This window comes from Schistocerca gregaria, chromosome X, assembly GCF_023897955.1.
Source record: "Schistocerca gregaria isolate iqSchGreg1 chromosome X, iqSchGreg1.2, whole genome shotgun sequence".
NCBI lineage: Eukaryota > Metazoa > Arthropoda > Insecta > Orthoptera > Acrididae > Schistocerca > Schistocerca gregaria.
Genome location: NC_064931.1, coordinates 557,646,030 through 557,673,820, shown reverse-complemented (window position 1 = coordinate 557,673,820; position 27,791 = coordinate 557,646,030). Strand labels below are relative to the sequence as shown.

The following is a 27,791-nucleotide window of genomic DNA, read 5'->3' as shown; positions in this document are numbered from 1 at the left end:
CATGTTACTAGAGGAGGCCGAAAGGGATGCGATTTAGCTCACACAGGCTGGCGTGAGGTCTGGAACAGGACAAGGAAATTAGAATTTAGAAACAACAGACATAGCTGGTGGAATACTTAACTTTAATCCATTAATGATGAACGTCGCTCTTGACGGTACATGATTTACAATATCAATAGTAACTGATAATGGCGCCTAGCTAGGTCGTAGCAAATAACGTAGCTGAAGGCTATGCTAACTATCGTCTCGGCAAATGAGAGTGTATTTTGTCAGTGAACCATCGCTAGCAAAGTCAGCTGTACTACTGGGGCGAGTGCTAGGAAGTCTCTCTAGACCTGCTGTGTGGCGGCGCTCAGTCTTCAATCATTGATAGTGGAGACACGTGAGTCCGACGTATACTACCAGACCGTGGCCGATTTAAAGGCTACCACCTAGCAAGTGTGGTGTCTGGCGGTGACACCAAAGGTTGTGTTGTTATAGTGTAAAGAATGGAACCCTGTGCAGATGGTTGGTCAATGTGATTTAAGCAATGTGCAGTCATTCAATTCTTGACAGCAGAAGGTGCGACCCCAAAGGAGATTCATCAGAGAATTATAGCAGTTTCTGGGGACTGTGTTGGTGTGAGCACTGTGCGTCATTGTGCAAGTAAGTTTAAAGTTGTTGAGGCAGGAAAATCTAATCTGCATGACAAGCAAAGAGTTGGGATGCCCTGTGACAGCAACCACCGAGTTTCACAAGCAAAATGTTGACAGATTGATTGAGGACAGTCGTTGCATCACTCAGAGAGAAATTGCAAGCTCAATTGGCATTTCACAAGAATGTGTGGGTCACATTATTGCTTTGCTTGGCTATCGGAAGATCTGTGCCTGATGGGTACCCTGGATGCTGACTCCTGAAATGAAAGCGCACAGACTTGACATTTGCCAGGAACTGCTCTCACATTACGAGAATGAAGATGCACAGTGCTCACATCAACACAATCACCATAAACTGCTTTCATTCTCTGAAGAATCTCCTTTGGGGTGACACCTTCCGCTGTCAAGAATTCAATGACTGCATGTTGCTTAAATTGCACTGACCGACCATGTGCGCAGGGTTCCATATTACACTGTAACAACACAACCTTTCAATGCTAAGGCTTCCTGTCAACTGGAGCTATAGAGAAGAGGCTATGGAACAAGCTAGTAGCTGACACAGACCAGTGCTACCAACTGTTGAAGAGTTACGAAGGCGGAGGCATTATTTTTCAGTCAACCCTTGTAGTTTATTAAATGAATAAATAAATGACCAAACAGGAGAATAAACATAGCCAAATCATATCTTGTAGACTTGATACAGCTGATACTAGATAGTTGTTGATCATTTACCTTTATTTATTATGCTGTTATAATTGAATTGGTTGCATACCATCATTTATTGTGTTGTTATACTTTTTTAAAAAAAGGAGAAAAGCTGAGGTATCAGAGCCCAGTACATGTCTACCATGCCTGTGGGCTACAGCAATCAGCTAACCATAAATATTTTGAGGAGAAAATACTCAGCGATATGTGCTTCTGAAGGCAGTTGTGCTTCATTTCTTGTGAACTTTGGAATATTGGGTTTAATGTCCCATTGACATTGAGGTCATTCTAGATTTCTTGCGAAGATACATAGAACTTGGTTTAGTGAAGGCTTAACTATTCTCCTCATAAGCCAATGATTTCATAAATAGGGCATTAAACCCTGATCTTCCCTCCTTTCCTTCTATAATTCACCAGGATAGTTGTATATATTGAGGTAATTCACTTATGTGCATTTCATCTATGATTATATAATATGATTTTGGAAACTGACCGCCTTTTGTTATGGTTCACTTTTTATTGTACTATGACTAGTTTTGAGCCACCTAGCAACTCATCAGATGATACACACTTCTAATGATTACTCATAGTATTGTGGGGGACTTGCAGAGTTATTAGCATCCATGGATTTAATCCTGGGTGCACACCTCGCTCTGGAAAACATAATTTATATCTTGCAGTCATGTTAAATCCACAGCACTACAGAAATCTTGCACATCCTTTACAGGGTGTAAAAGAAAAGGGAGAAGGAGAAGAAGAAGAAGAAGAAGAAGAAGAAGGAAGTCTCTTGGGGGTTGTTTCCTATGGCAAAGTTTGTGTAGTGCTGTGGATTTAACATAACTGGAAGACGTAAATTGTGTTTTTTAGGTTAGAGAGTTTCAGAAAAGTGCAGAAAGAACTTCAGTTTCAAAGGGTGCAGTACAAAACATGGGAAGAGTGTAGACATAGCAACTATCAGTATTGTAGTTGTAAACTGTCGCACCTGTGTTGGAAAAGAATAAGAGCTCCATGTGCCAATAGAAAGCAGTGAATCTCAAATTGTTATAGGTATGGAAAGCTGGCTAAAGCTGTAAACAAGGTAAGCTGATTTTTTTACAGAGGACCATACCTTGTTCAGAAAGGATAGATTAAATACCGTTGGTGGTGGAGTGTTGACCTTGTAGTGAAATTGTAGTAGATAGTTCCTGTGAGTTAGTATGGGTAGATGTTATACTTGACGTCCAGAATAAATTAATAATTGCTCCCTTTTATTGACAATGATAAAGTTGCTGAATGGTTAAAAAAAACTTGAGTATCATTTCAAATAGGTCCCCCACTCATACAATTAAAATTGGTGGTGACTTCAGTCTACCCTCAACATGTTGGCAAAAATACATGTTTCAAGTCTGTGATAGGCATAAAATATCATCTGAAATTGTAGTGAATGCCTTCTCAGAAAATTATTTTGAACAACTAGTTCAGGAGCCCACTGGAAGTGTAAATGGTTGCGAAAACATATTTGAGCTTTTAGCTAGAAATAACCTTTACCAAATAGGGAGCATCATGACAGATACAGGGAATAGTGACCACAAGGTTGTCGCTAGACTAGATACTGCAACATCCAAACCCACCAAAAATAAACATAATATACATCTACTTGAAAAAGCAGTTAAAAATTCGCTTGAGGTCTTCCTAAGAGACGATCTCTACTTCTTCCAATCTGACTATGGAAGCTTAGACCAGATGTGGTTAAAAAAAAGAAATAGTATCGATGGCAGTTGAGAGATATATACCAAATAAATTAATAAGAGGTGGTACTGATTCCCCGTGGTACACAAAACAGGTCAAAACGCTGTTGCAGAAACAATGAAAAAAGCATGGAAAATGTAAAGAATACAAAATCACCAAGATTGATGAAGTTTTACAGATGCTTTAAATTTAGTGCAAACTTCAATACGAGGTGCTTTTAATAGTTTTAACAATGAAACTCTGCCTTGAAATCTGACAGAAAACACAGGGAGAGTCTGGTTGTGTGTAAAGACACTAGTGGTAAGAAGCAATCAATAACTTGACTGAGTGATAACATGGTGATATTATTGATAACAATGCCACTAAGGCAGAGTTACTAAACACAGTTTTCTAAAATTCTTTCACAAAGAAGATGAAGTAAATATTCCAGAATTCGAATCGAGAACAACTGCCAACGTGAGCAACTTAGAAGTAGAAGTCCTCAGTGTAGCGAAGCATCTTAAAACAGTTAAGAAAGCAAGGCTTCTGGTCCAGATTGTGTACCAGACAGGTCCCTTTCAGAGTATACTGATGCAATACATTCGTACCTAATCATGTACAATTGTACAGTTGGATAAAGATCTATACCCAAAGCCTGGAAAGATGCACAAGTCACAGCCACTCACTTGTAGAAAGGTCCATACCCAGAGACTGGAAAGCTGCACAAGTCACACCAATACACAGAAAAGGAAGTAGGTGTAATCCACTGAATCACAGACCCATATCACTAACGTTGATTTACAGAGGGATTTTGGAACGTATACTGTGCTCGGACGTTATGAATCACCTCGAAGAAAACAATTTATTGAGAAATAGCCAACACGGATCCAGAAACACAACTAGAACTTCATTCTTATGAAGTAATGAGTGTTGTCAACACGGGACATTGAACTGATTCCATACTTTTAGATTTCCAGAAGGCTTTTGAAACCATTCCTCACATGTGACTTCTAATTAAATTACATGCCTATGGAGTATCATCTCATTTGTCTGACTGGATTCGTGAGTTCCTGTCAGAAAGGTCACAGTTTGTCATAACTGACAGAAAGTCATTGAGTAAAACACACACAATATTTGCCACTCCCCAAGTAAGTGTTATAGGCCCTGTGTTGTTCCTGATCTACATAAAGGATTTAGGAGACAATCTGAGCAGCCCTCTTGGATTTTTTGCAGATGATCCTGTCATTTATCCTCTTGTAAAGTCATGAGATGATCAAAATGAATTGGAAAATGATTCAGACAAGATATCTGTATGGTGTAAAAAGTGTCATTTGACTCTAAATAATGGAAAGTATGAAGTCATCCACATGTCTACCAAAAGGAATCTGCTAAATTTCAGTTACACAGATCTAAGGGGTGTAATCTTAACAAAATACTTAGGAATTACAGTTATGAAAAACTGAAATTGGAACAATCACATAGATAATGTTATGAGGAAAGCAAACCAAAGACTCTGAAAAATGTAACATGTCTATTAAAGGGGTTGCTTGTCTGTCCTCTTCTGAAGTGCTGCTCTGTGGTGTGGGATCCACATCAGATAGGATTGACAGAGGACACTGAAAAAGTTCAAAGAAGGACAGCTCATTATGTATTATCACAAAATAAGGGAGAAAGTGATACGGATATGGTACACAAATTGGGGTGGCAGTTACTAAATCAAAGGCCTTTTTCGCTGCGACAGGATCTTCTAATAAAATTTCAATCACCAGCTTTCTCCTCAGAGTGTTAAAATATTTTGTTGGCACCCACCTACATAGGGAGAAATGGCATCATAATAAAATAAGATAAATCAGAGTTCACATGGACAGATGTAAGTGTTCATTTTTACTGCTTGCTGTTGAAGAGTGAAATGGTAGAGAAGTAGCGTAAAGGTGGCTCACTGAACCCTCTGTCAGGCAGTTAAGTGTGAATTGCAGAGTAATCATGTAGATGTAATATAATTTTATTCTCAGCAGTGTTCATAATTGTGCCATTTTTGCAGGGAGGAATGCTGTTTCCTTTTCATTTTATTTTTATTGACTGCACATTTTAATGAAATATTTTAAAGTGCAATGTGTGATGGTGGTTTCTTTTTCTTACTGATTCCAGAAAACATTTCTTGTGCTAAAATCTATCTTTTGTTGGCTTTCTGAAGACATTTATAGATTGATGGAGACTGTTTTTAAGAAGGAGATCCTTTAATTTGGATTTAACTTTAAAAAAAAAAAAATAGCACTTTGTATGTAGGACCTTCCCACTACAACTTTCAGTTGAAGTTACTTCTGGCACAATATGATATACACTGTAACATTCCTGAATCACGGTAGTAACCAAATGCAAGTCTAGTACACATTTACTTATAATTACGAGGGTTGTCCAGAAAGTAAAGAAAGATTGCACACCACACCCAGGGCTAGTCCTCTGTTGCTGCCATCGCAAGTGCGTATCATTTGCTGTCTGAATGCACAAAATGTTACTCCTATAAAAATTTATGTTTGAATAATGAATGTTTATGGTGATAATGCAATGACTGAGTCTTCTGTGAAAATGGTGCCTTATGTTTAAGCAAGGAAGAACCAGTGTGCATGATGAAGATTGAAGTGGGAAGCCATCAGTCATTATGAATGACTTGATGGCATGATGGCAAAATTTGAAGACAAAATTCAGAAAAATTATTTCACTTTAGGTACAATGCATGATTTTTTTTATAGATTTTATGATCACTCCTACATGAAATAGTGACAGAGCATCTTGGTTAAAAAAGAACTGTATTCGGTGGGTGCCTAAGAATTTGACAGACTTCCCTAAGAAATAATGGATGGGGGGCAGCCCTTGAATTTTTGTTGTGTTATGTCAGTGTTGGTTATGAATTTCTTGACCAAATTGCAATGGAAAATAAAATTTGAGTTTCACATAAGACTCCAGGGAACAAGCATCACTCTACAGAGTGGCTTTGTTCAAACTCTCCCACTAAAACAAGAAAGGAAAAATCAAATCTGAACATCAGAAAAAGATGGCATCAGTTTTTTGGGGGCTGAAAGTTGATCCATGTGCTGTTCAGGCCAAGAGGAGAAGTAGTCAATTCAGATGCCTGTTGTGAAACTCTTGACAACTTCAGGTCATCATCCAAACCAAGAGATGTGAAATGTTGTCGGTAAAGATGTTTTTGATTCACGACAATGTGTGACCTCATGTATCAGCATGAACACAGTAAGAACTACAACATTCTAAGTGGGAAATTTTTGGACATCCTCATTACAGCCCTGACTTGGTGCCAAGTGATTTTCACTTGTTCCCAAAACTAAAGAAATTTTTGGGTGGAAAACAGTTCACAAACAATGAAGATAGCAAATGAGCAGTGACATCCTGGCTCTAATCTTTATTGGTAGAGGAGTACAACATGTGAATTTAAAAACTGGTCCCACGTTACAAAAAATGCAATGACAGCTACAATGACTAAAGTGGAAAATAGAGTAAGGTACTGCAACTTGCTAAGTAAAGTTCTATGTTGATATCTTTATAGGTCTTATTTAGTTATGCCAAAACGTTCTTTACTTTCTGGTATTATCATGTGTTCCATTACACATTGCATTAGATACTGGTTGTAACACTTTGTGTACAAGATAAATATGAAGTGCCAATTTCCTATTGTTAACATTTTATTACAAACATTTATTTGAAATAAGTCTATAAATGTTTTTTTTAATATTTATTTCACCCATACTTTTTTTACAGATTGTTTACAAGCATGATATGACAAGAATTACTCAATTGCTTATGAAGGTATCACCAGAAAACACCAGACATGCTATATGGTCTGAGCTGAAACCTGAATTACTTAAGATGATGACATCTAAATATGCAGCACATACCGTCATTTCCATACTGGAGTTTGGCGGTACAGCAGTACGAAAGGAAGTGGCAGGTTTGCTCAAAGGTCACGTCTTAGAGCTTCTAAAAAACAAGGTAAATTTATTTTTCTCTCGCAACTTATTTCTTGTACATGTAGGGGGGGGGGGGGGGGGGAGACCGAGCGAGCATTGTATGATGGGTATTTTGAGGCATTTTCTCCCTCCTCCTTCCTTTTTTCATTCATTTCAGTTCATAAATTTTCCTTCTGTAGACTGATTTTTAATTCTATTACTGCAGTTTCATATTTGTGATTATTTTGTTATAAACAAATATTTGGCACGTGGAAAATACAGCAGACTGGTATTTGATGACACATGGCCAAGATTGTGAAGATGGTGAATGACAGTCAGCTAAACACATCTTTGAATGGTAAAATGCTGAGTATTTGTTATGTATGCTGTTATGTTCAGACATTAGTGCTTGGGACTTGTAAACCTGCATGACAAGATATCAGTTTTTTTATTCTAGTGCACTTTTAGAGTATATTTGTATTCATGATTATTACAGAGTTGTAAATATTCTAGGAGACTGCTAGAAAGAATAACTCAGAACCATTCAATCAAAATTAAACATGGTAAGCAAGAATTGATGGAGAGGTGTAAGAGCAGTTCCCAAAAATGTGGAGTTTAGTGAAAAACTGTCCAGAAGTAGACAGTAGCATAGTTGTAAGAGCTTACAAGATGGAAAGGTTATCACAGGAGGATTTGGAAGTATAGTAAGAAGGGCATCAAATGGACTTGTGGACTTTAAAGCCATAAGAACACTGTAACATTAGTTTCAGGTAGTGAACTGTAAAGTGTTAGAGTGTTAATGCAGCAACATTCCCATTTGTTAATGCAGTATTAAAAATTACGGGGTGAAATACACGCAGTTGAATTGCACGCCCCCCCCCCCCCCCCTCCACACACACACACACACACACACACACACACAACACACACACACACACACACACACACACACACACACACACCCTGGTAGGTACTTCAGCCCCCACCTAGTACCATTTAGGGCTTGTGTTACCATCTGAAATACTGAGAATCCTATAGAGATTGACACATGTAATTAATGAATCATAGGCAATAGAATTTTCTATCATCTTTTGCAAAGAAAATGCGATATTCCTTTTGGGCCCTTAATTGTTTATCAAGTATAGACTATAACACCACTATCATATGTTGCATATTACCACTGAATGCCTATGCTGAATGAAGTATAACACAGTTACAGACAATGTTTTAGGAAACTTTGCAATAGATCTGGCAGAGTCGGGCACTAACGACCGTCGCAGTTTTGCACCCTAAAACCATAAAATAAAATAAAAAATCTGCCAGCAAGAGTAAGTACACTGTGCATGGGGTCCAACTGGTCTGTGCCAGTGCACCACTCTGGACAGTGTCTAAAGCAGTAAAAGATAATTTCAACAATTATCTGTGCCAGTCACTTTTCATTTTCTCCCACAACAGGTTTTGAGTGCTCACACTCTCATCTTCAGGTGGATTACATTACATATTTCTTTTAATCAGCACTTCTTAATGTGATATCACTATGGATTTATAAATTTTAAACAACGATAAACTTTTTTTAAAAATCAATTATGGGTGACGAACTGCAGCTGTGATTTAAATTGATGATTTGTATGCGAATAAATATGCAACTTTGGATTTTTAATAAGATTTATTGTTCCGTTAATTATTTTTTTAGGCTCATCGTGTGACAGGAACATTATTTCGTGGACCTGGGTGTAGCTAGATGCTGTGATGGCGGAAATTTAGTTATCAGTAATGAGACTTTCATGAAACGGAAAAGTTGTTATGTTTTGGGTACTTACAGTGCACTGTATCATGAAGTCCAGAGCAAATCCATTACCATAATGTAAATTATTGGGTAATACACACAAATATACACATTATGTTGCTGCACTTGTTTTTACATTTGTTTATGGTAGAGAAACACTGGATGTTATTACAAAGAATATGCATACGAAAGATCTCACACTTTGCTACATCAGAGATCTCTGCCCACACTCTTTGCCTTGTGTCTGTATATGTGCGGACGTGTGTGTGTGTGTGTGTGTGGGGGGGGGGGGGGGGGGGGGAGGGAGTGTATACTTGTCCTTTTTTGCCCCCTAAGGTAAGTCTTTCCACTCCTGGGATTGGGATGACTCCTTACCCTCACCCTTAAAACCCACATCCTTTCGTCTTTCCCTCTCCTTCCCTCTTTCCTGATGAAGCAACCGTTGGTTGCGAAAGCTTGAATTTTTTGTGTATGTTTGTGTTTGGTTGTGTGTCTATCAACATGCCAGCGCTTTCATTTGGTAAGTTACATCATCTTTATTTTTAGATATATTTTTCCCACATGGAATGTTTCCCTCTATTATATGCTGAAATGTAGATTTTTATATAATGATATTCTTAAGTGAATATATCTGTTTGATTTGCAAAATAAAGTGGTAATAATTGCTCTTTCATTTACAAGGCGGCATTGTATTTCTACATCTGTACAATGCCGGAACTGTTTACTTTGGTGTTTGTGTGCCACCTTATTTATGACAACCCTCACAGTTCTTTCTGCTGGAACAAAATTAAAGAAAGTGCTGAAAAGAAGTAACTTTACATTCATGGAAAATGACATAAGAGGCTCAATAATGGGAGAGGACGGACACAAACAACAAAGGACAACCGAGCGAGACCTTGCGAACCATAACAAGCAAGTAACAACGTAGTCACAAGAACCTCACGAATCAACCATGTCCACTCGTACACGGAACAAAGTAATGAAAATATGCTTTCTGAGGTGGGATGTCAATAGATGCACATAAAGATTGTACTGCCTGGCGAAGCAAGAGGCAGGCGCTTAAATACATGATCGGCGATGCTGCTATTTGTTGCTTGCACCACTTGTTCCACTGTGGCGCCCTCACATTAAATGTGCGCTAGAAGGCCGCCACAGCTTACGGCGCAATGATACCATTTTCTTCTTCACAGTGTGCATATCACTTTCTAATAGCTGAGTTGTTTCCCTCCAAGCATCTAGTCTTGTCAGTTTGTTTTTATAATCACAGTTGGTAGGGGCCCATAAACATTCCTGTTTATGATAAAACTCTTATCAGATTTAATGCTCCCTCCGTATTCCACTATATACTCCAGTATTTTTAAACACAATAAATACGTGCCCTTAATGAGAGCAGACATTGTCTGCAGGGGAAACAGCAACTGTCGAAATTAAGTTTCCAGCACAGTCACAAGTCACATTCAGTATGTTTTATTGACTGCTTTTGCTCTTTAATTTGATAGCCAACTACTGTAATTTAAACTGAAAAATACAGAGTTTTTGATGCTGCTTGTGTTAAATTAAAGAGTGGAACTCATCAAAATTCATACTAAGTGTGACTTGTGGCCGTCCTGAAAAACTTGACTATACACCTGTTCTAGAGATACAACAAATCGCTGCTTAACAAATGTACATTCAACCTGATGTCCACACTAGGAAAGGGGTCCTAATGCCAACTAACCACATTTGCTTTGATTTTACTGCCAGCAGACCAAACTGCAACCAAGGCCAAACAATTTTTTGGCTCATGTTTGCTACTGGTACGTACTAAACAAATCTTGTCCAGCAAAGTGGTTGGCTGTTATTTGTAGACCAAGTGCATGTGTGGCTTAATATGTATACAAACAGTCCAGTAACGGACTATAGAAATAATTAAAAACAAAATCATTGGCGTTCTCGGATATAAGAAAATCATTCAACAGAAGTTATGAAATAACTGAAACCCTACAGTTAATCACTGCTTACAATTACTTATTCCACAGCAAAATTTTTCTGCAAGATGATGGGGTAGCAATGGGTTCATGACTAGTGGGTACATGAGCTGATATTTTCATTAACAGTTTAGAAGGAAATTTTTTTAACAAGTTCATTGGAACAGCTGAGAAAATCCTTTATTACTAAAGATATGTTGACTTTTAACCCTATTGATGGCACAGTAGAAGAAAGTAATATGCGCTCACAATTCAACAGCTTACATCATAAAATTAGATTCACTATGGAAAGAGAAAAATAAAAGCATCATCTTACTAGATTTAAAAATTTCAAATGACAAATCTGGACACTCATTCAATATTTTTTGTAAACAAAAAATAACTGATGTAATTATCCATAACCAGTCCTGCCACCTGAGAGCACACGAACTTTGATATCATCACTTTATGATACATAGACTGGCCAACTGACCACTAGCAAAAGAAAGAAAAAAAAAACTGAGAAGCAACTAGATATATAATGTGGGTGTAACAGTGGTTATTCCAAAAACTTTTGTGGACACACAAGTCAAAACGAAAACTAATGAAACACTCCCCAGTCTGGTAGATGAAATAACATTAATAAGAGAGACAAGCAAACAACAGAAAAACAATTTTTGTATGACCTTATTTAGGTATTGTTTCTGACCAAATTACTCAGTGTTTCAAGATTACAGTATTAAAAACTAGCTGCAGGAATGTTAAAAGTTTAAAATTATTATTGAGATGCATACCACAAAAATCAGAGCCTTTTTCATAGTCAGGAATATACAAAGTTAACTGTGAAGAATGATAAAAATTTTATATTGGTCAAACAGGAAGAAAAGTTAGTACACGATTTAAGGAACGCATGACAATAAGTAATAATATCCCACCCACCTTTGCTGCACACTTCAAACACCAACCACAAAATACCTTATATTAGTAAATCCCTACACATATTATATAAGTTACAGAAAGGTAAAATAGTGGATGTGGTGGAGAAGACTGAGACTTATATCCATCGAAAAGACACGTTGGATAGAGTTTTAAATGAACAAAAAGACCTGCAAAATGGAAATTTCTTAGGCAACTTTTCAACACTTGTGCCAGGAAGCATTATAGAACCATAGAATGTATAATTATAGCTATACTCATTAATGAATAAACTGAGGTGACAGTTAATATTATGTCAGGCCTTTTTTTGTCCAGCATAGTGCAGTTACTCAACGGCCATGAACTCAACAAGTCGTTGGAAGTCTCTTACAGAAATATTGATCTGTGCTGCCTCTTTAGCTGTCCATAACTGTGAAAGAGTTTCAGGTGAAGGTTTTTGTACATGAACTGACCTCTCCAATTGTGTCCCAAAAATGGTTGGTTGGAATTCATGTTGGGTGATCCGTAAGGCCAAATGGAATTCATGTTGGGTGCTCCGTAAAGCCAATTCATTCACTTGAATTGTCCAGAAAGTTCTTCAAACTAATCACGAGTAATTGTGGCCTAGTGACACAGCACATTGTCATACAAAAAGATCCATTGTTGTTTGGGAACATGAAGTCCATGAATGGCTGCAAGTAGTCAGTGATGGGTTCAGTTGGACTAGAGTACCCAGTCTGTTCCATACAAACACAACCCACACCATTACGGAGCCACCACCAACTTGCACAGTGCCTTGTTGACTACTTGTGTCTGTGGCTTCATGGAGAACCTTATCATCAGCTCTTGGGCCGACCAGGCCACAGTTTTCCATTCGTCTATGGTCTAACTGATATGGTCATCGCTGTAGGCGATGTCGTGCTGTCAGCAAAGGCACTCGTGTTGGTTGTCTACTGCCATAGACCTCTAATACCAGATTTAACCACACTCCCCTAATGGGTATGTTCGTCGCACATTTCATATTGATTTCTGCAGTTACTTGACACAGAATCGCTCGTCTATTAGCACTGACAACTACATGCAAACACCTTTCCTCTCCGTGAAGACTGCTGGCCAATGTGTTGTCCGTGGTGAGAGGTAATGCCTGAAATTTAGTATTCTCAGCACACTCTTGACACTATAGATCTTGGAATATTGAATTCCCTAATGGTGTACAAAATTAAATGTCCCATGCCTCTAGCTCTAATTACCATTTTACATTCAAATTCTGTTCATTTCCATTATGCGGCCATTATCACGTTGGAAATCTTTTTCACATGAATCACCTGAGGTGAAATGACAGCTCCACCAATGTACTGCCCTTTTGTACCTTGTGTATGCTACACTACCGCCATCTGTATGTGTGCATATCGCTATTCCGTGATGTTTATCACCTCAGTGTATGACTAATGCAAAAAATCATGCATCTGTAAAGCAGGGCATGAAAGGTTTTGTTCTGTTTTGAGGTTTTTATTACTGTTTCATTACACTACTATGATTGACTTTTATATACATTATCTTTGTAACAACAAGTTGAAAATGATGTGCTCCCATGATAACAGAACATATATTTCCAAATTCTTTTATGGAAGTTGAATGCAGTCATATTTACACCAACAGTGAACGATACTTAAATATACATAAAAACAAAGACCTACATGGTGAAATTAATAGACTTCTGAAAATAATTATAATTTTCCCAATATACATTGTGTGATCAAAAATATCCGGACACCCCCCAAAACATACATTTTTCATATTTGGGGCATTGTGCTGCCACCTACTGCCAGGTACTCCATATCAGCAACCTTAGTAGTCATTAGACATCATGAGAGAGCAGAATGGGGCACTCCGTGGAACTCACGGACTTCAAACGTGGTCAGGTGATTGGGTGTCACCTGTGTCATACGTCTGTATGTGAGATTTCCATGCTCCTAAACATTCCTAGGTCCACTGTTTACGATGTGATAGTGAAGTGGAAACGTGAAGGGACACATACAGGACAGAAGCGTCCAGGCCGACCTCATCTGTTGACTGACAGAGACCGTTGACAGTAGAAGACGGTTGTAATGTATAATAGGCAGACATCTATCCATATCATCATACAGCAATTCCAAACTGCATCAGGATCTACTAAGTACTGTGGCAGTTAGACGGGAAGTGAGAAAACTTGGATTTCATGGTCGAGTGGCTGGTCGTAAGCCACACATCACGCCGGTAAATGCGAAACGACACCTCGCTTGGTGTAAGGAGAATGAACATTGGCTGATTGAACAGTGGAGAAACATTGTGTGGAGTGATGAATCATGGTACACAATGTGGCAATCTGGTGGCGGGGTGTGAGTATGGCAAATGCCTGGTGAACGTCATCTGCCAGCATGTGTAGCGCCAACACTAAAATTCAGAGGCAGTGTTGTTATTGTGTGGTTGTGTTTCTCAAGGAGGAGACTTGCACCCCTTGTTGTTTTGTGTGGCACTTTCACAGCACAGGCCTACATTGATGTTTTAAGCACCTTCTTGCTTTCCCATTGTTGAAGAGCAATTCAGGGATGGCGATTCCATCTTTCAACATGATCGAGCATCTGTTCATAATCATGGCCTGTGGCGGAGTGGTTACACAACAATAACATCCCTGCAATGGACTGGCTTGCACAGAGTACTGACCTGAATCCTATAGAACACCTTTGGGATGATTCGGAATGCCGACTTCGTGCCAGGCCTCATCAACTGACATCGATACCTCTCCTCTGTTCAGCAGTCAGTGAAGAATAGGCTGCCATTCCTCAAGAAATGTTCCCGCACCTGATAGAAAGTGTGCGAGAGTGGAAACAGCTGTCATCAAGGGTAAGGGTGGGCCAACACCATATTGAACTCCAGCATTACCAATGGAGGACACCAAGAACTTGTAACTCATATTCAGCCAGGTGTCTGGATACTTTTGATCACATAGTGTATGTACATTAATAACATCAGTGTTATATATAAGAGCTTTGCATCAGCCTTGTGTATAAGAGCTTTGCAACAACTGCACAAAAGTAATATGCTTTTAAAATGATGAAAAAGTATTTCCAATTTATTTTATGACAATTATATGCAGTCTTAGGTGCAAAGGTATATGCAGTCTTATGAGCAAATACATACACGGTGTATGTAAAATATGTTATTATCCGCCTAGTATATCATGGGATATGATTTGTTCTTACATGAAATTCTTAAGTGATACTAATGCATCCATTGCATGATGATTCTGTTTTGGATGCTTGTAAATGGTCTAAGGTCAAAATTGTACAATTCTGCATAAAATAGAGCAAATGTCGGCTGAAGGCATCACAAAATCATTTAAAAATTTATTTTACAAAATGAATAACACTGTGTTGTCTGTGATAATGTTATTTAGTCTGCTACCAGTTTCAGTTCTAAACCATCATCAACAGCAGCTGTACAACATACAAAAGTGGGCAATGGAATGATGCCAAATGAAGTAATAAAAACAGAATAAACCATTAAATTGATTGAAATACTCACAAAAATTACCAGAGACGGATCACATGTCTTACACGCTTTGACAGAAGTTGGCATTGAAAACCATAATTGCCAATAAACATAAAAAATTATGACAAGATTAAAATATGATGGCACATTGACAAAATGTCTACATGTGATATACAGCAATATAAGTCAAAGAACTTCAGAGTCAATGATGACAGTCTTGACCGAATCCAAAGAAGTTGCCATTAAGGATATCCATGGTAGTCAGCACTGCCTCCTCCCCTACCATCTGCATTGCCCTTCAGGAAACTTGGTTTCCAGTAAAACGGACCCCTACCATTTTGTGGCTGCCAGGGATATTTTAAGAAACGTGCCAGCTATGATAGGATGTCAGGTGGAGTTTGCACATATTTTCTGAACTTTGTATATAGTGAACTTGTGCCTCCTGATACAACTTCGGAGGATGTGGCTGTTTTGTTAAGGCCATTTCAGGGTTTTACCATCTGTAATTTTTATCTCCGTACTAGTGGTGGCGTGCCTGAGAACATATTGTCTCAATTGGTCATTGAGTACCTGGACGGTAGTAGCCCCCCGACCATACAGGGATTGCACTGTTGGTGCCTTAGCCAATACCTCTCCTTGTATGTCAAGGAGTATGTGCCAATTGTAACTGGGGTTTGGGGACTCTGAGCAGTGGATTACTGGCCATGTAGCCATTGTTGAGGATGGGTGGCACCCATAGGGAGATCCCCTTTTCGGAGTGGGTGACACCATGGTGGATGACTTGCATATGAGGCGATTGAAGCTTTCTACCAGTGGTGGTCACACGGCCCTAGCAGTCTCTTCACAGGAAAGAACTCGTTCAAAGCAGATAGATATAACCCCAGCACATTTCCTTCCATAGCTATGCTGTGGGAGGAACATTTGACTAAGTGGCAAACAGAGAAATCCTCCCCACAATACTTGGTTTGTACAAGGACAGATAAGAATTTTCTTTTGACCACAAAGCCATTATTCTTTGTAGAGACTATAGAGAACAAGTTTGAAGAGGTTGCAGCCATTTCCAAAGTGAAGAATGAGCTAACTTTGATTAAAACAACATCCCTTGCCCAGTCACGGGTGTTGCTTGCTAATGATGAGCTGTGTAACATCCCGGTGACTATCACTCCCCATAATAGTCTAAGCATGATTCATTCAAGGCATCATTTTGTATTGTGACCTCCTTTTGCAATATGAAGATGAGCTACACCCCAACTTGGAGTGACAGGGTGTATGCTTTGTCCATCATGTTCATAAGGGGCCAAAGGACAGTAGGGTTGCTACGAGAGTCTTCATCTTGACCTTTGAGGGCAAGTTTTGCCTGAAAAGGTTAAGGTGATGGTGTACCAAGTGATGTGAAACCATATGTGTCCCCCCCCCCCTCCCCCATGCGTTGTGACACCATCCCAGTGTGTAGTGATTGTGGATTACCATTGCATGCAAATATTCCAGTCTGTAATGATTGTGGATTACCATTGCATGTGAATGTTTCTTGTGCTCCTCCCCCATCTGTGTCAACTGTGGGCATCACCATTCTCCCTGCCTGCCAGACTGCACTGTTTTTCAGGGAAAGGGGAAAAGTACAAGGATATGGGACTCTGGGCAGACTGACATACCAACAGGCCAAGGAAAAGCATTAGAGTCTACTTCCTGCACGCATGTCAATGTCATACGCTACAGCTACGACAATGTAGCTCTCTCTGCAGATGGTACTCGCTCCATTATGCATCCTACAGTGAGCCCTCAGGGCTGCTTGATCATGCCTGCCCCCCTGATGGTTGGGGGCTCTCCTCGTGCTGCTTTCCCCTCACCCACTGTGTGAGCTGCTGTGGTTCCCTATCCACTGGGGATGCCTATCCCCATCCCCCAGTCAGAGACACAACACACCCTTATCCAGCATCTCACTCCAGGAAGGGGTCTCTTGGGACGCTCCCCTCCTAGGCTTCTGCCGGTCTGCTGCTGGATACCAGCCAGTGGCTGAAGGAGCTATAGGCTGCTGGCCATAGGGCTTCACGATCTTCTTCTGTCCCAGAAACTAATTCAGGGATGCCCTCCCAGTCATCCAAACCCCCTAAGGAAAAGGAAGACACAAAGAAGTCTTCCAACATGAAGGAAATTCTGGTGGCCCCCATGCCGCTGGATCCCCTATGTTCTGCATGTGTGGTTACGGCAGTGATCCCTGAGATTCCATATTGCACCACATAACGTGTCTTGGTCCCTATATGTGTCTTGATACCATACCCTTTCAGCCAGTGGCATCAGGTGACACTGGGACATAACCTGCCTCTTTGGTCCCTTCATGTGCTCACATTATACCAGTAGCACAATTCTCCAGTGGAATGTTAGTCGTTTCGCCCTCACCTGGCTGATCTACAACATCCCTCCAGTTCCTCCCCTACCTTCTGCATTGCCCTTTGGGAAACTTGATTTCCAGTAACACGGGCCCCTACCATTTTGTGGCTGCCGGGGATATTTTAAGAATCGTGCCAGCAATGCCTCTTGATACAACTTTGGAGGATGTGGCTGTTTTGTTAAGGCCATTTCAGGGTTTTACCATCTGTAATTTTTATCTCCGTACCAGTGGTGGAGTGCCTGAGAACATATTGTCTGAATTGGTTTCTCAACTCCCCCCACCCTTTCTGATCTTGGGCAACTTCAATGCCCATAACCTTTTGTGGGGTTAAACCATGATCACTGGCTGTGGTAAAGACATGGAAAAGTTACTGACAGGTCTCAACCTCCATCTCTTGAGTACTGGTGCCTCCACACACTTCAGTGTGGCACATGGAACTTGCTCGGCCATTGCAGCCTGCCCTTCTCCCATCCATCCACTGGGGGGTCCAAAATGTCGTGTGTGGTAGTGACCACTTCCCAGCCTTTCTGTCCGTCCCTCAGCATTACTCCACTGGGTGCCCGTCTAGATGGGCTCTCCACAGGGATGCTTTCACATTGACTGTTGTTCTGAGCTCCCCGCCAAATGAAGGCATTGACGAGGCTGTCCAGAATGCAACATCAGACATTCTATTTGCAGCTGACGTAACAATCTCCTATTCTTTTGGATGCCCCATCAGAAGGTAGTACCTTGGTGGATTTTGGAAATCGCTGAGGCCATTAGAGATTGTAGGCAGGCTCTCGAATGCCATAAGTGGAATACATCAATCGAGCATCTCATTAAACGTCTTCATGCCTGGCTCCACCACTTAGTAAAACAACAGAAGCAAGAATGCTGAACAGTATGTTTCAACCATTGGACCACATATGCGTCCTTTGCAGGTTTGGATGGAGACCAGGCACTTCTATGGTACTAGTCCTCTGCAAGTGTACTTGGTATTTCCATGAACAGTGTTGTTTCCACTGACTCAGATGCTGTAGCCAAACATTTAGCTCTGCATTATGCTCGAGCCTTTGTATGAGAACTGTCAACCTGCCTTTTATGTCCTTAGACAGCACATTGAGTGATTGCACTTATCTTTCAATACACGCCACCTGGAGCCCTATAATGTTCCATTCAGTGAGTGAGAATTCTTCAGTGTTTTAGCCCTTTGCCATGATACAGCCCCAAGGCCAGACCACAACCATCACTAATTTCTCAAACACCTATCAGTGGATTGTCAGTGTCATCTCATTACCATCTTCAACTGTATCTGGAGCAGGGGTAAGCTACGATATCAGTTGTGGGAAAACATCATTGTCCTGGTACTGAAACCAGGTAAACAGGCAAGCATCCACTAGAGATGGACAGCTGTTGCCCATTTAGTCTTCAGTATCAACCTCCTGGTATGCCGACAATTTTTGATTTCACTATTGCTCCTCTAGCACGGGTGCTACTGAACGCTGATGGCAGGGTGCCATTCGAAAGATGCAGTCATGGGCCGTCACCCACAGCTTTCAGTTTTCTGCCGCCAAGACTTGTGTCGTGCATTTCTGTCACCGTCGTACTGTTCATCCACAACCAGAACTTTGCCTCGACAACCAATTACTCAATGTGGTGGAGGCTTATTATTATTATTATTATTATTATTAATTTTTTTTTTTTTTTTTTTTTTTTTTTTTTTTTTTTTTTTTTTTTTTTTTTTTTTTTTGGGACTGGTCTGTGATGCCTGGCTAATGTGGTTTCGTCATCTCTGCCAACTTAACCAAAGGTGCTGGCTACGCCTCAATACACTTTACAGCCTAAGTAACACCAACTAGGATGCAGTTCGCACTATTCTTCTGCAGCTTTACAAAGCCTTGATCCTGTCCTGTCTTGATTACAGGAGTCTGGCATATAGTTTGGATTACAGGAGTCTGGCATATAGTTTGGCATTGCCAACAGCATTGCAATCACTGGACCCAGTACACCACTGTGGGGTCCAATTTGCATCAGGAGCCTTTCGGCCTAGCTCTGTGAACAGTCTACTCATGGTGGCTGGAGTCCATCCACAATGAACAACACGCCAGAAACAACTACTCAGTTTGCTATACATATTCACAGCTCCTCTAAGCATCCAAACTACTGTATCATTTTTTCTGGTAGTGAGGTTCACCTCCAACAACAGAGACTCAGAACTGGGGTCACAATGTCAGTTCACATGCAGTGTCTTTGCTCTGAACTCCAGCTTCCCCCACTGTTGCCTCTTATCAGGGAGCAACTGCATACATTCCCATGTTGTATACCCTGATCTTGGACATGTCTCGATTTATCCTTTGGCCTAGAAGATTCAGTTGATACAGTAGTGTTTAGCTATCCATTCCTGACTGTCTTTGATGCATTTCTAGGTTCAGAAATAGTATACACTGATAACTCAACAGTCGATAAATGAACTGGTTTTTCATGCATACATGCAAAGTGCAGTGAACAATTCTCCTTGTCAAGTGGATACAGTGTCTTCACTGCTGAATTGGTGACCATGAACTGTGCTCTTAGCCATGCTTGTTCTTGCACTGGTAAGACACTTCTAATCTGCAATGACTCCCTGAGCAGCCTTAAGGCTACAGACCAGTGCTACCCTTGTCACCAGTAGTCATGACTATCCAGGATCTTCTTTCTGATGACCATCAAGCTTTGTTTGGGCCCGTGGACATATTGCGATCTCAAGGAATGAACATGCCAACCCATGTGGTGACATTAGCTGCCAGGATGATCGATTTTGAAAATGGAGGTCCCAGAAGTGGACCTTTGGTCTTGACTGTACACCATCAATTATTGGATGTCTGGAACTCAGAATGGTTTGCCCTGGATTCCCTAAACAGATTGAGGACAATAAAGTAGGCCACAAACATGTGGAGTCTCCCCTTCATGCTTCTTACAAGGAGTGTACTATCCTTTGTCAGCAACGCATTGGCCACACTTGGCTGACCCACAGCCTCATCCTCCGACATGAGAACCCACCTTACTGCCAATGTGATCCCCACCTGACGGTGGCCCAGATCCTACTAGTTTGCCCAAATTTGGCTGCTTTGCGGCAGTATTTTAAACTTCCTGACACGCTACCTCTGGTGCTAATGGACAATGCCAAAGCGACTGACTTGGTTTTATATTTCACCCACAAATATGATTTCTAGTCATTTCTGTGAGCTGGGACACTTTGGCCTCATTGACCACCTGACAGGTTGAAGGGGCTTCGCTCGCCTGCTCTGGCTCAGGGATTGCATGGCCGCCCTTGCTTAGTGGTCTGACCTGGCCCCCACCCTTCCCTCCTTCTTATTCTCCTTGTTCTTTTATGTTTTCCATTTTTAATATTTTATCTTTCCTAAACTTTTATCATGCTTTCTGTATTGCTCATGGTGATGTGATGCTAGTAGGATGCAGAGGGTGCATCTTCCTGTGCATACTGCATTCTGAGGGAGCGACTCGCCCTCCTTACCCCCTCTCACTCCCCACCTACTTCTCTTTGATTTTTTCTCTGTCTTATTGCATCTTGCTTACAACCGGGCTTACCAGGATTTGCCGTTTGTGTCCTTCTCCTGAGGGTTATTCCTGGCTCAGTGCATATAGGATAAAGGGATGGATGACCTCTCAGTTTTGTCCCTTTAACTCAACTAACCAACCAACCAATTGCCAATGTGTTAAGCTTAGTCACTAATGTCATGTCAGTGATCTTTTTAGAGGTAATGCTTCTCTTTACTAGCTTTCTGGCTTTATCAGCTTATGTCCAATTTTGTGAGTATCAGATAAAGCCTTTTGTTTTTGCTCTGTAAGCAAATATGACATTATACACAGCAGCCCTAGAGATTTGTACCTGTGCACAAGGGCACACAATAGCAAAAATTGCCTGTTTAGTCAGTCTAGGGTTCGACATGTCAGGTGATTGACATAACACCGCAACAATTACAGACATTTTACAAAGAATGATATCAGTGAGAAAACCAACAGCAGAAATGATATATTTAAATTATGGTGTTCATTTTTTCCCAGTCCTGTGTGGTAACAAGTGTTGCAGTCTTGATGGAATAATTTTGCTATAATACAATAAGTCTGCACATGTTTTATGAGAAACTAGTGCAGTTGTTAAGACCGGACTAATTTTTGGGAGGAAACCAGTTTAAATACCCATTGAGCACCTAAATTTAGTTTTTCACAATTTTCCTAAATTGCTCAAGTTGAGTGGTGGGATGCTTTCTCTGAAAGGTCTTGGTCAATTTCCCTCACCTATCCTTTCCCAATCTGAGCTTGTGCTCTCTGTCTGATAATGTAATCAGTAAGAGGATTTTAACCCCCAATCTTCCTTCTTTTATATGACACTTCCTTTAGAATCAATCCAAATCCTTCATGAATTCCTTATTAAGAAACATGTCAAGAAGGCAGAACTTTTCTGGATCGGAGGAATAGTAAAATGCCAACAACCATAAAACTCCTATCATCTCAATATTCATTAACAGATTTTTGTTCTGTTGCATGCTGCTTGTGATGATAGTGTTTGGGTCAGTTTGCTTTACAAAGGCAGCTTCTAAAGTAACCGTGTTGGTGCCCACACATGTTCCAAGAATTTGATTCTTTGGTTTCAGTAATTGAGAGCAATGACTGCTGATTGAAAGCATATCAAATGTCTGGAGTAATTTTATATTTGCTACATGGTGCAACTTGAAATAAATATTAATTTATTATGAGTACAAGCCAGTCCTCCTCATGCCTCCCAAAAAAACTTTTTTCTATAATCTTTGTATGTGAGGGCTTTAACCTTCTGGTTGTAAACAGTGCAAAGTTAACCTCTTGCTTTGGGAATTGTATGTGTTTCTGTAGTCATTCTGTGGTGTATTGTAGCAAGTCTAGATTACTGTAATTTATTAAAACTTGAGCATGGCAAATATTTACTTTTGGAAACAGTTATTGTCCTCACAAGTGACATGTATTTCATACTGTCTCTGACACTAGTAATATTTAGTACTACGTTCATTGCAGAATGATAGTTTCACATCAGAATATAATGGTTTATAACTAGATGTAAAGTTCTGAATAACTGTTCTATTGGTCTCTGTACTAAGACAATACTGTCGTCATTAGAGGTGATTACAGGTGGGTGCTGACTGCACAGAGACTGGACTGAGCGATGCTTTGCTCGGACATAAATAACTTTCCAGCCACGGTGGCTTAAGAAAACTCATGAGGTCATTTGTACACTGAATCTCTGATTCGTTGATGTGTCTGGCAGCAACTGTCTTTACTTGTGGTGCCATCATGAGGGCTCCATGCATATACAAATGAAGAGACAGGGAATGTAATGGCGGCCAATGGCAGTTCCTTGTCCACAGTTTGGTATCCATCTTGACGAGTGACTGGGAACACCTACTGCAGGGTGCATGCCTGCATCCAGTGACACAGACTCTGTGGTTGGATTGATTGCAGTGGATCTCCAGTGGCATCATGTTGGCTGTCTGAGGACAGTGTGTCCACGGACATTAGCTCTGGCGGCAACAGTAGCAAAGGAATGTTGATATCCATCAGCAGTGTGCTGGACAGCACTGACTGTGACAGATTTTTTTTTTTTTTTTTTTTTTTGTGGGGGATGGGGGGGGGGGGGATGGCTAATGTTGCAGACCCTAGTGGCTTGCAGGATCTGTGGTCAAAAATTCTACTGCAGTATTACTGACATAAGAGTGCTAATGCAGCCCAGAAGAACCTTGAACAATTTAAGAGGGACAAGACTTGCATGATGACACCATGCTCCCAACACTATTTCTTGCCAACTCTAAAGTAAACTTCATCCTGTGGCTGAAACTTTGTTCGACATGACGAAATGAACTGTTCCCACAGTGACTGCAGAAGATGGAGCGTAGTATAGTGATGATGACTGTGCCATATTGCCATTGACTTCCTGTCGTGTGGCAAGGGGCAGTTGGAGGAAGGAAAAATCTTTAAGGTTAGCTACTGTGTGTGGAATGAACAAAGTGTCTTCATGTGACTTTTAATATTCGAATGAACTGTTCAGCTGCACTATTTGACAGGAGTTGAAAAGGAGCTGTAGTTAAAGGATGTATGCCATTGTCAGCACAAAACCGTTGGAAATTGTCTGACATGAATTGAGATCTGTTGTCCCAGACAGTACCTCAGAAAGACCTTTGAGACAAAAAAATCAGTGACAGAATTGATACAGTACTAGCAGTGGTGATGGATGTCATGGGGACTACAAAAGAAAATTTACTGCGTACGTCTACCACAAACAACCACTGTGTATTCCAGAATGGACCCACAAAATCAATATGGATGTGTTGCCATTGTCTGGGTGAATGTGTAAACTGCAAAAAATGTTGTGGCAGGGGAAGTCCATGCCCTGCCAAGTACAGTGATGTCGAGTGAGTTGCTTTATGCGAACTACAGACCAGTGACCTGTTGCAACAAAGAGAGAACTTCATGCTGGAGGGAGTGAGGAATCACAGCTTACACATCATCATTCTCTGTATGCAACAGCAGAACTCCTAACTGCGTAAATATCATGTGATGCAAAAAGTAGTGATACGCCACTGGTTGGGGAATTTCTTTCAGACCACGCAGCCATCCAAGACATACATATTGCAAAGCTACCTGAAGAGCTAGGTCAGAAGCAGTTGCTGCAACAATAAGCCAAAAACTGAAAGGAAAACTTTGAAGAATTCCAAAATCCTGAGTATCAATTTGACAACATAATCTCTCATGCAAATCAAATACCAACCAGTAACCAAGACAAGAAGTCAACATTCGAATGTTTACAGTGGGTGTGTACAACAAGTTGTATTGATAATTGGACAATAACAGAGCCCAACATTGCAATTTTTGCACTGTACATGATGGGGCAGGGTTAACAGAATTGAACAAAGCTGTTAAAGGCTAATGATCTGTAATCAAGTATAACTTATGACACTACAAGTATTGGTGGAACTTGACAACATATAATGAGTCTCCCTCCTCTAACATTACCTTTTTTTATATAGAGATAACTGATACTATGTATACTATCGATTCTTGCATAGGTTAAAATTATCTTAGCTGTTTCACTAAAAGAATTCATATGATTTTGTATACAGTATATTATATTTCAGGTTAAATTGTATAAAAAAAAGAAATTAATGTGTTACAATTAATATGTACTAACAGTTAAAATTACTGTTCTTTTAAAAATAATTGAAATACGTAATGGGTGGCATACTTAAAATTCATATTATTAATTACACAATGTAATGCTAATTATAAAATTTATTTCTAGATTGATTCACAAAATAATTATATATTTTAGTGAAGATTCTTCTTTGGTAAAGAAAGTTTGTAAATTCTTTTGCTTTGTAAACTCTTTGGATTAATGTGAGTACCACAGAATGTAAGCAGTGATGGGCATGCCTCTTATGGAAGTAGGCATTTTATAAGTTTGTCACCAACAAAGTAATTACTAGTTTTTTAATGTGGAAAATGTAAAAACTGTGTGATGTTGAAAAATGTGACAAAGAATAAAATTCAAGAATAATACAAGTAAATCTTCATCAGTTATTTAGTCGTCAAGAAGCTAAAAAATCGAAATTTCAGCTGCAAGAATGTACTTGTAGCTAAGACTTTGAGTCATCAACAACAACAATGAGATAATGAAGATAAGTAAAAAGTTATTCTTTTGTATATTTATGCCCCTCTAAGCTCTCAAAATTTGTGCAAAGAATGAGGATTTTAATAGTGATATGTGGGAGGATAAGATTACAAACACCATAGATAATGAAAAGCACTTCTTTTTCAAGTTCACGGTTTGAGTTTTAAAAGCAATAGCAATAGCAATAGCAATAGGTCGATCAGACTAACCAATTCTGTTGGAGAGCACAGCTCCAATTCTGGAAGAAGATGCATTCGCAGCTGACACAGTAAGCTTAGCCAACTCAAAATGAATCAGATAATGACAACTCAACAATGGGTCCTTCAATTGCTGAAATGCATCTTGACATTGTTGGGACCACACAAAGGGATCACTTTTCAACGCAGCTGGTTCAGTGGAGCAACAATTTGCACAGTGTTCAATAAACTTAATGTAATATGAACTTCCCTATGATAGCTGGCAAATCTTTGATCACTAACAAGTGTGAATTAGCAAGATGAATACCCTGTGTATTTTAACATGTCCTAAATATTTAAGTTCTTCATGGAAGGACACTTTTCCTTGTTACATTGTAAATCAGCTGGAGAAAGAACTTGAAAAAAACATTCTAAATTTGCCAGATGTTGAGCAGGCTTACAACCTGCAACAATATCATCCAATAGTTTGGACATGAAGGGGCTTTGGCTGTTAATTGTTCCAAGAACTGTTGAAAAATAATATGAGCTGAAGCACTTCCACATGGTAGTGTTTCAAACAGCAACAAACCCAGGTGAATGTTGATCACAAAATATTGCTTGGAGCATCCATCCAGCCATAATTGTAAGTATGCCTCAGATAAATCATCTTTGAAAAGAATCTCTCCTGTCCCAATCTGCTTCCGGTTGTGGGAGAGGAAATGAATCCATGGCAGTTTGTGGGTTTACTGTGGCTTTGAAATCAGCACACAGACGTAAATCACCTGATGTTTTATTTAATGTGGCCAAGGGTGATCCATATTGACTTGCTGAAATGGATTGTGTCACCCCATTGTCTGTCCATTGATGCAGTTCCTAAGCAACCTGCTCACGTATTGTGTAGGGGACAGGCCAAGCATGAAAAAATCGTGATTGCACATTGTCTTGAACAGTGACGTGCACTTCAAAATCTTTAGTCCATAATCCTGGTTTAAAAAGTTCTGCGTACTTATTACACAAGTCAGATACATGGGTGGGAGGCACTGACTCAAGACTTTTGTAGTTGTGGGCTACCAATCATTTCATAGGTGTCTTTATTGATGAGGGGAACAGATGCACCCGTGTCAAATTGGAACTTTATTGTCCTTTGAACCTCTCCTAATGGGACAGAAACTTCGTTCTTCTGTCCGTGGACTTCAGCAGTCGTCTTCTGTGAAGTGAAAAAGCCTGCCTGGGTAGCTGTCGGCAGTGTTTGCTTATACTTGACAATATGTACATGCTGAGAGTTAAACTGTAGGCTTGTGTTAGACTGGCACTGTGAATTGTAGCACTGTAAATATACACTCTGTATATGACCTTGCTTACCACACTGGAAATACTTTGAATTACAACAAGGGAAAGCTTGTGTATCGTGCCTAAAAAGACCACTTACGACAAGATTTTTCTTACATTATTCTGAAGTACACCATGCTTGCTACGAGGCTGAAACGAGTTACCTTTACTTTTACAGTGAATCTGAGCCCTGTTTCTATTCACTTGTACATTCACTTTAGACTATGTACCTTGTGTCCTATGAACAAGAGAAATAGGTGCAGATTCAAAATCAACTTCTGTTGTGTCCACCACACTTTGAGACTCTACAGTTGACAAAACTGCTTTTGGATCTGGGTCTGGCAATTTGAAAATAGCATTCCAAATGCATTCATCTGACACGTTTTGTGTGATTGTCTCACGTAACATAACTTCACGATAGCTTAGTCCACAAGAACACTAGATGTTTCAATTACTGTTGAGCTGCTTCTTAAGACAAAAGAATTCAAATCTCTCTGCAACTACATGGATTTGTGCCTTATAATGCTGATTGAGCTTATGAACGAGTTCATCGTAAGCAATTTCTTCCGTTTGCAGCAATGGTGCTGCTTGTTGCTACAGCAATGTTGTAATTTGTTGCATGCTGAGCAGCAGTCGTTCAGTCTGCTGCACTTGATACTGAACAACTTCGTTTAGAGACTTTTCTTGTAGGGAATTAGAAGAGGATCACTGTTGTCAGATGCAACGGGACTGTACAGGGAATCAGTGACTATGAGCGAAAATGTGCGCCAGACCGGTATTCAAACCCAGGATCTCCTGCTTACTAGGCAGATACGTTAACCACTGCACCATCCAGAACACAGCATTATCGAAACTGTGTGAACTATCGCAGCACATCTCATGGCTGATTCACATTCCCACTGAGCACCACCTATTCACAATCCCTGTCCATTTGACTCACTGTTCACTACTCTGAAATTTCCACACGAGTTCCGAGGTATTTGTGCATCAATTTCCTAGCTGGGCAAAACACACACACACACACACGCGCGCGCA

General features: G+C 40.1%; 1 protein-coding gene across 5 annotated transcripts in view; it reads left to right on the top strand.

Annotated features, from left to right (window-relative positions):
- The window catches only part of LOC126299435 (pumilio homolog 3-like), a 158,605-nt gene that overhangs the window by 68,244 nt on the left and 62,570 nt on the right, over positions 1-27,791 (top strand). For all 5 annotated transcript variants that reach the window (XM_049991339.1, XM_049991342.1, XM_049991340.1 and 2 more), the window contains one exon: positions 6,822-7,052. In XM_049991339.1, the coding sequence (XP_049847296.1) occupies positions 6,822-7,052 (231 nt within the window). The remainder of the gene's footprint in view (positions 1-6,821; positions 7,053-27,791) is intronic.